This window comes from Schistocerca cancellata, chromosome 2 (genome assembly GCF_023864275.1).
Source record: "Schistocerca cancellata isolate TAMUIC-IGC-003103 chromosome 2, iqSchCanc2.1, whole genome shotgun sequence".
Taxonomy (NCBI): Eukaryota; Metazoa; Arthropoda; class Insecta; order Orthoptera; family Acrididae; genus Schistocerca; species Schistocerca cancellata.
In genome coordinates, this window is record NC_064627.1 from 482,646,045 (window position 1) to 482,658,730 (window position 12,686).

Here is a 12,686-nt window from a genome sequence, read left to right on the forward strand (position 1 = left end):
ACACATTAGCATCTTGTGTACCTACCGTGTCTTGTTCCGTCACATTTGAAACAAATTCTCATGACATCGAAAATTGAGATTTATTGATTCCGCACTAGCGCCTCTTTCACTGGCTTCATGCGAGGAATTGCTTTCTCGGTGAGATTTGGGAATTAGCCTCGTCTACCGTGAGCATGGTAGCATCATGAGGTAAGACATTACTGTCCATCAGCGTAAACTGAATCTGTGCAATATTCCTGGCTGCCGTCGTTATGAGCGACATTTTCGGTGTCGCTATTATTTGACGTCGCACCCTTTGCGGCGACATGTTGTATCTCTAAAGTATTTCTACTAGTCGGCACAACCATTTTAACTGGTTCCATTTCGTAAATCTTCTTTAAAGTTATAAGTATGAAGTAAAATTGAAATTTAATGTTACAACTGATTGAGGGAAGTTCCCCGAATGGTACATGATGATTCTACATCAATACTGTAGTTATTGTTGCTGTTTACAATTTTTGTATGTCCACTCTAGAAAATCAAAATAATGTTAACCCCAATTTCTATTGCATTAAAAATGCTTCATATTTGTTATGGGGGCAAGATACTGACACTATTTTTGATCCAGGAGTTACCAAGCGCATTAATGCAAGCTATGTTGAAGTTCTTTTCTATCTTATAGACGATCTTCTTAAATGTTGTTGGCACAATTCCTCCGGTTAATCATTTGTAATTTATGCATACTATGCGGTGTTTTACCACCATGAAACTAAGTAAATAAAAAAATGAGTACAGTAGAATGTTGTACAACATGTTTCACATCCTTTAATTATTGCAACTGTTCAATCTATCTGGCTTCGTCCGGCGAACGGTCACCAGTTTTACAGATTAATCAATAACTCTAAGAATAATACTTACGATGGAAATTTGCTGGCATCGCCCAAGAGGCGCAACAATATTGAGTACGCTCGGGAGCTTGTGTCTCAGCAAATTTACACACAAGGACGCACGCTCCAGACACTCAGGCTTATGATTTTTCGTACACACAAAAAATCTGTAACATATAATGTTAGGTTATTAGATGATGTTTCTTCTAGTCCTGAAGTTATTTACCTCCTCATTTTCTTTGAAGACATGTTACGGGATCCAGCATGTTCTGCTTAAATTTCTTGCTTTTCCAAAGTATTGCAGGTACCGGTGACACAGATAGATATAGCAGGTGAAATAATGATCTAATGAGCGACATTAGATTGTTACTACAAAAATTAATATATTTCACAGTATTAGTGAACTAAACAGAAATTCACATCCTCTCTCTATTACGGATGGGAAAAGATAGCAGAAGATCGACGAAACACCCGATAGGAGTTTTTACGAAACATAAGAAAATTAATGTCCTTCATTTTCTTTCTCAGTACCTCCACAGGCTTGAATGCTGTGGACAAACAGCATTTTAATCTTTGCCGTATACTGCTTTGACGAATGAATGGCTAAAAGTAAGCAGAGAAAAATAAAACATATACCTGTTTAGGTAAACCAGCATAAGTCTCAATGCAAAGCATCAACATCGAAGAGATATGCATCATTCAGTTATTGGTTTTATTCAGTGCTTAAGGGGGCGCAGTCTCCAATATTATTGCCACTTTTTCAAAACGGTAAAAGGAATATTTGCAGCATTTAAAAATGAAAAAAGAAAAACGATTTCTGGCATACTAAAACAGCCAGAGACAAACTCACAGCTTGGATACATCTGTTAAAAACGAAAATAATAATAAAGACGTAACGACGAACGGCCAGAATCGTTATTTATTTAATTTTCAACAATATATATATTTTGTAATTTATATATATATTTTTTAAACAATTTGTTTGTAATGTTCTTAAATACCCACTTATATAACTACAAAGTTTAATGTAATATTTTGGTTTCTGTTTCATCTATTATTATTCTATTGTCTTATGTTCTTATTGCACCAAGCTTGTGAACGCCATAATTGCAGTGGAAGAGAAGATGGGGGTGTTACTGCACCTAAATAGGGTTGTTTTTCGAACGAATCAGCGGCCGTGAATGCAACATAGGTCTACTTCCGCGGATACCAGTTCTACTGTAACCAACACTGTAAAAAGTAGGTATTGCCATTCTCACGTTGATAATGGGTTCACTGAGACCGCTGATGATAAAGCTCAGTGTATAATTTGTGGCAGTCTTGTGAAATAGTTCGGTGTTCGCAGCAAAAATGCATTGCCATTTTGAGGTGGTGCATCCGGAATGCCTGGATGCCTGAAGGATTTTTTTTTTAGAAGGAATCATGCTGAACTTAGGCAAGCTTAAAAAAGCACATGATACAGTTCAAAAACAGTCAACGAAAAGGCACTGATAGCGTATTACTTTGCAAGTTACAGAGTTGCTAAAGGCGGCAACGCTGAAAAACTTATCTAGGCCTCTGTAAGACAGTGTTGAATGTAATTCAGACGAAAAGGCCTCTAAAATAACAGAATCAGTTCCTTTGACAAAGCGTACAGGTTCACGACAATTCGGGATCTTATCAGAGGATATACATACGCTGATGACATGGTGCATGACCACTTGATACAGGCAGCGCCAGACGCCGCTTTCCACCACGATGCCCTCAAGTTAGAAGATCCGTCCCTCGAGCAGGTCATAGAAGTAGCCCATAAGTTCGAAATTTCTACAGCCGCCGATCATCGACTGGAATCCTGGGCAGATGTAGCAGCAATCCGTGATGACGCCATGACGGACGCCAAAGACGTCACAGCAATCCAGGGCTACACGCCGCCCCGGTTGGAGACCGCCTCCACAACAAGACGCCAAGTCGCACCCTCCCGGCCGAAGCCAGAAGTCACTGCGGCAACAACACAACCAGCAACGTTGTCGTGGCGATTGTCTCTGCCTACCTTCCTGCCCCACCTGCTATTCAACACATGTTAAAGAAGATTGCCCAGACTGTTGGGCGCAATGCACACATTATGGCAGGGAAGGCCTTTAGCGTCCGTTTGTCGCACAAAACCATCACCTCCAGCAACCACCAGCCCAGGCCATATCCAGATGGCTTGAACAACACCCCAATGGACGTCAACCAGGTGGAAAATTCCTCGACATCGAAAATTTTTATAGATGTTACTATCAATGACAAGCCTCTGCATCTGCAGGTGGACACTGATGCAGCAGTATCCTTGATTAATTACACTTCATATGCCAACATTGGTTCACCACCCCTCTCTCCAGCCCCTAAGTACCTACTGGCGTACAATAGGCAACAGATAGCTCTCCTAGGACAATTCACGGCTCAAGTCGAGTACAAATCGGTTCACCATCTAGTCACGTTTCTGGTTGTCAACAATTCCTCAACAGCAGACTTATTCGGACTGGACGCCTTCCACTTATTCGGATATTCCATTGTGGATGATGTTCACCTAGTGTCTCCACACGTTCCTTTTCCTGAAGTTGATGCACTCTGTAATGAATTCCAGGACCTGTTTTCACTGGGCATAGGCTGCGCCAAGGACTTTAAGGCCTCGCTCCAACTCCGTCCTGCTGCCCGGCCCCGCTACTTCTGGGCACGCCAGGTACCAGTGGCACTACAACAGCTGCTCAAAGAAGAACTCGAACGTCTTCAAGTTGAAGGGGTTCTCCAGCCTCTGCGGTTCAGCTTGTGGTCCACGCCTTGAGCAATCGTGCAGAAGCCTGGCTGCCGCCTTTGCCTCTGCGGTCACTTTAAGTCTACGGTCAGACCCGCAGCTTCTCGTTGATGACTGTCCCCTTCCACGACCAAAAGATCTTTTTCGTAAATTGGTAGGGGGCTCCTACTTTACCAAAATCGACCTAGCAGAAGCATATCTCCAAATTCCTCTTGATCCTTTCTCCTGACAATACACTGTTATACCCCTTTCGGCCTCTTCCAGCTAAACCGACTCATGTTCAGTTTAGCCAGTGCTCCTGCAATCTTTCAAAGATACCTTGAACAACTTCTCACTGATATCCCGGGCTGTATAAATTACTTAGATGACATAATTGTCACGGGGTCCTCCTCAGAAGAGCGCATAGCCAACCGCTCTTCATCCGCCTTCGAACTGCAGGTCGGAAATGTAATATTTCTAAATGTTCATTTTTTCCAACAATCTATTTCCTATCTGGGTCACATCATTTCTCAGAAGGGCATTTCTCCATCTTTCTCTTATATTGACGCCATTAACAACCTGCCCCATCCCCGGGACCTTCATCAGTTGAAATCCTTCTTGGGCAAAATTTGGTGTTACAGGAAATTTGTTCCTTCTGCAGCTCAAGTGGCAGCACCCCTGTACCACATCTGCTGCAAAAATGTCCCATTCTGTTGGACACCAGTCTGCGAGACACCAGTCTGGTATGGAAGCCACCCTGTCTCATAAATTGCCAGATGGCACAGAGCACCCCATAGCATACATCTCAAAAGCTCTCTCCACAGCACAAATCAAATATTCCCAAATCAATAAAGAAGCACTTGCCAGTTCCAAGTTCTATCCCTTTCTCTATGGCAAGTCCTTTCACATTATTACTGACCACAAACCGCTTCTCTCTTTATTTGCACCTTCCACATGATTACTGACCAAAACATCCCAATGTCTCCAGCATTGGGTGTTGTTCCTACCCCAATTTTGCTACACCATGCATTTCTGTACCACCTCCCAGCGCGCCATCGTGGATGCCTTGTCGTGTCTACCACAAGGTCCGGACCCTGCTTTTGACCAGTTGGACCTCCTCGTTTTTCAGATTGATGATGACGTCCAAGAGGCCCTGAAGGCATTTCCTGTTATAGCTGTCAAAGTAGCTGCAGCCACTGCAGAAGATTCCCTCCTCCGAGTCGTCCGACACCGCGTTCTCCATGGTTGGCCATCCTCGCCACCACCTCGGGATCAACAGTTGTACTATTCCATCCGACACCAGCTTTCGGTGGTGGATGGAGTCCTCCTTCGCTTAGATTCAGCAGAACCGAGGGTCATCGTTCCGAGGTCCCTGCAGCCGATGATCCTCCACATTCTACACCAAGGGCATTAGGGGATCGTTCACACCAAATCCCTCGCAAGAAGGCATGTTTTTTGGATCGGCCTCACATCTGACATCACAGAGATGGTGCAGCGCTGTACCGTCTGTGCCCAACAATTGCCCCATCCCCCTCAAAAATTCCTTCCCTGGCCTATGCTGGATGGTCCCTGGGAACGCATCCACCTTGGCTTCGTGGGCCCATTTCTGGGCCACCAATGACTCCTAGTCACGGATGCATTTTCCCATTTCCCGTACATTGTTCGGTGTTCAGCAATCACCATGCACGTTACCTTGTCAGCCTCACAAAAATATTTTGCTGGGAAGGATTACCGAAAGCCATAGTAACAGACAATGGACACAATTTTGAAGCCAGGAATTCCTCTCCTTCTGCACCGACAACAGCATCCAGCATCTTCTCACCCTGCCCTTCCATCCCCAATCCAATGGGGAAGCAGAACGCCTGGTCAGAACTTTCAAGACACAAATGCTCAAATATACCAAAGACCACTCCCTTAAAGATGCTCTGACGCTATTCCTCAGTTCCCATCGAGCAACTCCGATAGGGGACAAAAGCCCAGTGGAAGCACTCCATGGCCGGCAACACAGGACCCTCCTACATCTTCTCTTGCCCTCTCCACAAATTCAGATTCCTCCTGAACAGTCTCAGTTCTTCCCTGGCTCCCTAGTCTGGACCCAATGTTCTGGCACTAACGCAGGTTGGCTGCCCACCATCATCCAACTTTTTGATGTCATCTTGGATGGCCACATAGTCCGTCACCATCAAAATCAATAACGTCCTCACTACCCTGAGACACCTGCACTGCACCATATGATGCGGACCACCGCCACCTCTACAACCCATTCCGGACCACCTACACAGACCCCTTCACTAATGCCATCTACTTGTTGCATGGGTGATGTTTCAGGGCATCAGTCACCGCCACCAGCACCACCAACACAGCAGCCGCAGCTGACAGACTAGCTGCCCGGCCCCTCTTTGGCACCTCCCCAACAGCCAATGGCCACCGAGGAAGACGAACTGATGCCACTGGTCCCACCCATGCCGCCATCACAACCAGACTGCAGGTCAGCCCACATTGCAGGACGTTCAGCACCATATTCTCCAAGAGGCAGCCTCCACAGCCTCCTCCGGGGCGCCGCAGCCGCAGATCTCCACAACTTAGCAGCTATCGATCTTTTGCGCCACTCCCCCCAGAAGGAAGGTATGTTATGTCTGCCACAGACGGCCCCTGCCAGGCAGACTACAATCAAGACACCCCTGTGTACCATATAACATACACAAGCTCTTGCAGGTGCAACCAAGACGAAAACAATTCTTCAAAAATACAACCAAGAGGAAAACAATTCTTCAAAAATAAACAGAACTTGCTAGAGAATAATGCGAACCTTTTTCTACAGTGGTCGCCTCAAAGACACAGGGAAGTTGGAGTACTCCGCCGACTTCCACTGGCTTTATAAGGCCAGCACAGCAGCAGTACAGCCAGTTCCTTGCTGAGCTAGGACCAGCTACGACAGACCTCACTGATGCTCTTGATGAATAGTCATCTACTTGTAATTTGTTTGCTTTGTGTGTATATAGTGATTGTTCGAGAAGTGTAGTTTAGTTTCAATAAATGACATTATACTGAGTGTTCTATAATACTGAGTATTCTTCAAGGAGAGCATGCCAATGGAGTGGAAAACGGCTATTATGTGGCCAATGCATAAAAAAGCTATAAATTAAACTGCCAGAATTACCGAGGAATATCCCTGCTAAATACTACATACAAAGTGTTCTCCAAGACCCTAACTAGGAGGCTTACTCCCTATGTGGAAGAGAGAATTGGAGACTATCAGTGTGGCTTTAGAAGAAATAGGTCAACAACTGACCAAATACTCACATTACACACACTACTCAGAAAATGTTCTGAACATCAAATAAAGAAACATCAGCTTTATATTGATTTTAAGCAAGCCTATGGTACCATTTCAAGAGTGACATTGCAGAATGTTACGGAAGAGGCAGGAATACCTAAGATGCTCGCTAAACTTACTATGATGACCCTCAGTAAAACCAATTATAAAGTAAAAGTACAGTATGAAATCTCCAAAGAAGTGGATGTGAAGAAGGACTGAGACAGGGTGACAATATCTTCTCACTGCTATTCAACCTCTGCCTAGAAAAAGTCGTAAGTCAGATAGAGATAAATAGAGGAGGAACCATTTTTTAATCGTTCACTGCCATACCTAGCCTACTCAGATGATGTGGCATTACTCACCCAAAACACTGCTGTGCTGGCTGAAGCCTATCAACTGGAGAGAGGTGCAAAGGAACTTGGCCTGGTAGTCAATGTCGAAAAGACCAACTATATGGCAATGACCAGCCAGCGAAACATACCAAATCTCAGGATAGCTGACAAGGAGTTTGAAAGAGTGAGAGACTTCAAGTACCTGAGATCGACTATCACAGAGACAGTTGACATCAGCGGCGAGGTGAAAGCTAGAATAGCAGCAGGAAACAGATGCTACTTTGCCACACTGCCCATGCTTAGGGGCTCACTTCTATCACGAAAATCTAAAACCCTCATTTACAAAACAATTATAAGACCAGTTGTTACCGAGACATGGACCATGACTGCAAATGAGGAAAGGATCCTTAGTATTTGGGAGAGAAAGGATCTATGTAAAATATACAGCCCAATATACGACCAAGAAGGTTGGCACATTTGTATGAATGCAGAATTAGAACAACTTTTGAAGAACCTGACATTGTCACTACCATTATAATAAGAAGACTGTGATGCGCAGGACACATGGTCAGAATGGAGGAAGATAGAACATGTAAGAAAATTTTTGATGGCAATGGCAGATGGCAGATGACAGAAGGGATGTCCCAGAAAGATACAGGTGGACGGAATTGAAAAAGACATGAAAAAGCTGGGTGTCAGAGGATGGAGACAGAAAGCCATGGACCGGATAGAATGGCAGGATATTGTGATGCAGGCCAAGGCCCTCCAAGGGCTGTAGAACGGATTAGTAGTAGTGGTAGTAGTAGTAGTAGTAGTAGTAGTAGTAGTAGTAACTTGCTGCTTTAATTTTCTCTTTTCTGGTAATCTGGATTGGAATACACCAAAGAAGTTTTTTTACAGAAAATTAATAATTTTCACTAATTTAAGCTATTGTTTTGACATTGTTTATGTTGGGCCTCACCGGTATTTTGAATGAAGGAAAGATGTTGGATTAGAAGAATTTATACACAATACAAACTACTGGCACATGACAGGAATAAGATTGCTATTGTAATTATGGACTAATGAACACTTAAAGCTTTCATATTTCTAGTCATCAAGAGACAGCTATTTTTATGTTTTCTAGCTAAAAATTGTTTGTATCACAAATAAAAATATGACATGATAATTTTTCAGTCTGAATTAAGCATACTCATGTTTTAATTAGTGTTAGTTAATGGAATTGTAATCACAACTATGTAGAAATGTAAAATTTTACTTGTACAAAATTTAATTAATTGAATCTAGGACTTTCATTCAATAAACTAAGCCCTCTGTTCACCTGAAAATGATAGGGTGATTTATATTTAATTAAGCAAAGTAATATATGCGAATTAATTTGTTTCAATGATAGAACATGTAATTTATGGTCTTAATAGAAACAGATTCTTTTCTGTCTTTGTTTGAAATTATCACTTCTATTTCACGTAAATTTCTATGTAATTTGGGAAGATGTATGTAAAAATTTTAATTGTTATAAATCTAAAAATTTAATATCTAACAATGACAGTAATTGTTTAAAACCATGTAAATAAAGGTGATTTGTAGGCCCCATAAGTTAGTCAGAGGTTCAGTCTTATGTCAATCATGAGATAGTATTAAGTCAATTCTATACATGTAGTTTGCCGCCAAACATCTATCATGCGAAATAAATGCAGTAACATCAAGATGGACCTATGGCAGCATTAAGAAGCAGCATCCCAGATTACACAAGATACATATTATTTATTTGGTGGAGGATATCCACAATGTGAGATGGTATTATTCTTGTTCTTGTGTTAAGCAATGATACACATCCCAAACTTCACCACCCAAAACATTTTCACCATGTTATATTACTCTCTCTCTCTGTCTTTTACAGGTATACCTCCCTGTAACTGTAGCAGCTCTGAATGTTTGAGAGGTTAACTTGGATGGGAGTGAATCATTAACTGTGGGAGAACCAACAGAATAAAATCAAATTGTCTCACATATGGTGTCAAAGAATGATGCTGAAAATTAAGTGGATTGATCAAATGAGGATCTCTATAGAACAGATGAGAAACGTAATGTGTAGAAAACACTGTCTAAGAAGGCACAGTATGATAAAACCTGCATTGAGAGTCCAGCAAATAACCTTGATAGTACTAAAGGTAGCCCTAGAGGCCACAAACTGTAGGAGCACATAGAAACTGGAATATACAGAACAAGTAAATATAGGCAAGATGTAAGGGATACTAAGGGACAAAGGGATTGCCACAGGGTAGGAAATCATGGCAGACCACATCAAACAGTCAGAAGACTGACTGAAAAAAAGTTAGTAGACCAACAAGCATGGGAGCAAAGAAAGGGATGGGTTGTTGCAACTGTGGTAGAGATAAACTTTGGGAAGCATTAAGTTGTGCATCATCACTAAACTGGAGTTTTAGAGGATGAGTCAGAGAGAGAGAACTGTAGGGGAGGTTGGGATACAGTGCTGGGACTGAAGAGGAATTGGATGAAAAATGACAGGAGATGCAAGAGTGAAAGCAAGGGAGTGAGAAGGGGACAACTCAGATGGGGAATAGCTGAGGTTTATATCAGGGTAACTGTGAGAAATGAGAGTACATTGCTGAAACAGTTACTTCTTAGACAGTATGGAGGCTATGAAGAAGCTTTTTAATTCACTGTTGTTATGGTTTTCATTGTGTTCAGCAATCACACAGTCAAGTTTACAATTATCCACTGCTTGATAGTGGCCATTCATTACTACAGACAGTTTTTCAGTTGTTGTACCCACATAGAGTGCTACAAAACAAATGCATCAAAGGCTATATATGAAATGGCTGCTTTTGTGGGTCAGATGTTTGTGTTGGGTTAGATAAAATATACCTGAGTATGGAAGGTAGTGTGTCAGTTTTATGTGAAGGTATGGTATTGTCTCTGCCATGTCCGTAAGTGAATGTTGCATGAAGTTCAGGTTTGGGAGCCAGTGTGCCTAAGGGATGAACAACAACAATATGTTGTCTAGATGACTGATGAAATATTACATTGGGAGATAAGGTTACAATTTATGAGATCTAATTTTTTGTGTGCAGATGGTCTCTCTCTTTTTAGAGTGTGTTCAGATGAATGTGAAATGAGGTCACTTTGAAATTTGGAAGTGATGAGTGACCTAAATATCTGAATAAACAACACAATCAACAGTACTGGACACATTTTAATTTATTTGAAAAGATAGTCTATTATCTCTGAATTCACGTTTATCATTACCACATTCAGACACAACACAGAATCTGATCTGTATGAGTGTTTTATATGCACCTTGGGAACAAAATAAAACAAAACAAGCATATCTTTGTGGTCTGGGGCTATTCTAAAAGATATTATCATTGGTTGTTGTAAAAGATGCAATGTGGTGTGTCTAATACAGATCTAACAGCAAGAGAAAAAAGAATCAGTGGGCAAATACATATTGTCAATAACACAGATACCACAAAAAATTTCATTTGACTTGATTTATTTTGGAGCAATAGTTATTTCATCTGATTTACATATCTGCAACATCAGTATAATTGTAAGCTTAATGGAGTAGTCATATTTGTGCAAAGATTTGTAATGCTGTTAAGGAATGATTTTGAGGAAATTTATTGATATTATTTCCAGTATACAATGAATGATGTAATTACATGAGTAATTATGAAAGGAAGTGATATGTCAACTATAACCTCGTTTTTGTATTTATAATCAGTCTTCAAAAGGTATTCATGAGAATAGTTCTTATACAATGTGATTACTGTAAGCTGAGAAATACTGTATTGAAAGGATCAGTGAAAGAGTGGAATTTTCCTTGTTTTGTTATTATCAAAACTCATTCTCTTGAGATCTTTATCTTAATGTATATTTTATCTTAAAAAAAAAAAACTACTGATACACGGATGCACATAAATACATTTATAAAGAGACAGACAGGCATTAAATTACCTGTGGTAAACTGCTCTCACTCAATAGATTCATACAGTAATTAGTTTCTTATAGACTATGATGCCTCACTTAAAATTAATTTGCCTAGCACATGTGCTTTTGTTATGCATTCACCTAAAACAAGTTCAGGTAAGAGGCAAATCATGTTTAAGTGCTCTTAATTTTGTAACAAGTAGGTTAAAATTGGAAAAAAATGTACTTCATATCTATTTTGCATATTATTTTCTGTTATCAACATTTTTTGGTTCAGAAGGGAACCATTAGAATAATACATGTTATTGAGTGAAGCTGTTGTATTTATTGTTGAAAATTTTGTTTATTGCCTACAACTTTTTCATAATAAATCTTATTTTTGTGTTAGGGTGCAGGAAGTTACAAAACAATTGACACACCACTGGGCTCTCTAAGAGGTCAGCAGTTAACCACTACAGCTGGAAACACTGTTTATTTCTTCAGAGGAATTCCATATGCTGAACCTCCAGTTGGGTCTCTGCGTTTTCAGGTGAGAAAAAGACTAGTACTGCAAATTAAAAAATGTATACATTTGTAAATATGTATTTAAAAGTAATGATCAATGGTAGAAGCATAAAACTAGTTTCAGATTCAGTAGCTGGTATCAAAAGACAAAGCCTCAAGTATATACAATATTTAAAACTGTTACATCAAAAGAACCAAGACTGAATATCAAAATTGTTAGTCCTTCTGATGGAAGTTTTATTTTGCTTATGATCCCAAATATTGTTTCTATTAAGCAAGCATTCAGTTAACAAAAATGCCTTTTTGATAGCATCATCATTTAATTTTGCTATTTATTATGTTATTGTCATAATTTCTTTTGTAATTTAGTTTAATTTTTTTCCTTAGTTTACATATACTAGTTTTGTTACATTCTGGACTTTCCATTCTTTGATTTTATTCTTCTGTCTTCCTTGCATTTGCATATTGCTGGCATTTGATAGTGACTCAAGTGAATAATATTTAAAACACATACCATGCATAAGTATTGGTAATGGGCTACTTTCATTTATGTGTCATATAATTAGCAGGAGCCAAATAATAAAATATATGACTGTCTTTGAATCCAATGCTCTCTCTTGTACTTTGTAGGAATAGATTGAAGACATTTGCATTTCATTACTGATATCCTAGCTTTATCATATAGAAAATGCATAATTTTTGTATTTTGTAGTATCTTCAACATAACACAAGCAGTTCAAAGTAATTATTTAAATATTTAACACTTTAAGGTCCAGCCACTTAGAAAATCAGCCATTTATGTCATTATTTGAAACTTTACTGGCTGATCTGTGTTAGAGATATCTTAAAGGGCAATTAATACTGACTTGTCCCATATCAATTTGTATCTATGTACAAAAATGATGAAGAGGATCAATAAGATGATACAATACAATACACACTAAAAAGACCAAGCTTCA

General features: G+C 40.1%; 1 protein-coding gene across 1 annotated transcript in view; it reads left to right on the forward strand.

Moving 5' to 3' along the window:
• The first annotated feature begins 11,237 nt into the window (after positions 1-11,237).
• Positions 11,238-12,686, forward strand: part of LOC126146334 (esterase FE4-like) — a 79,925-nt gene continuing 78,476 nt past the window's right edge. Inside the window, exons 1-2 of the mRNA XM_049915613.1 lie at positions 11,238-11,379; positions 11,612-11,752. Of these exons, the coding sequence (XP_049771570.1) occupies positions 11,308-11,379; positions 11,612-11,752 (213 nt within the window). The 5' untranslated portion in view covers positions 11,238-11,307. The remainder of the gene's footprint in view (positions 11,380-11,611; positions 11,753-12,686) is intronic.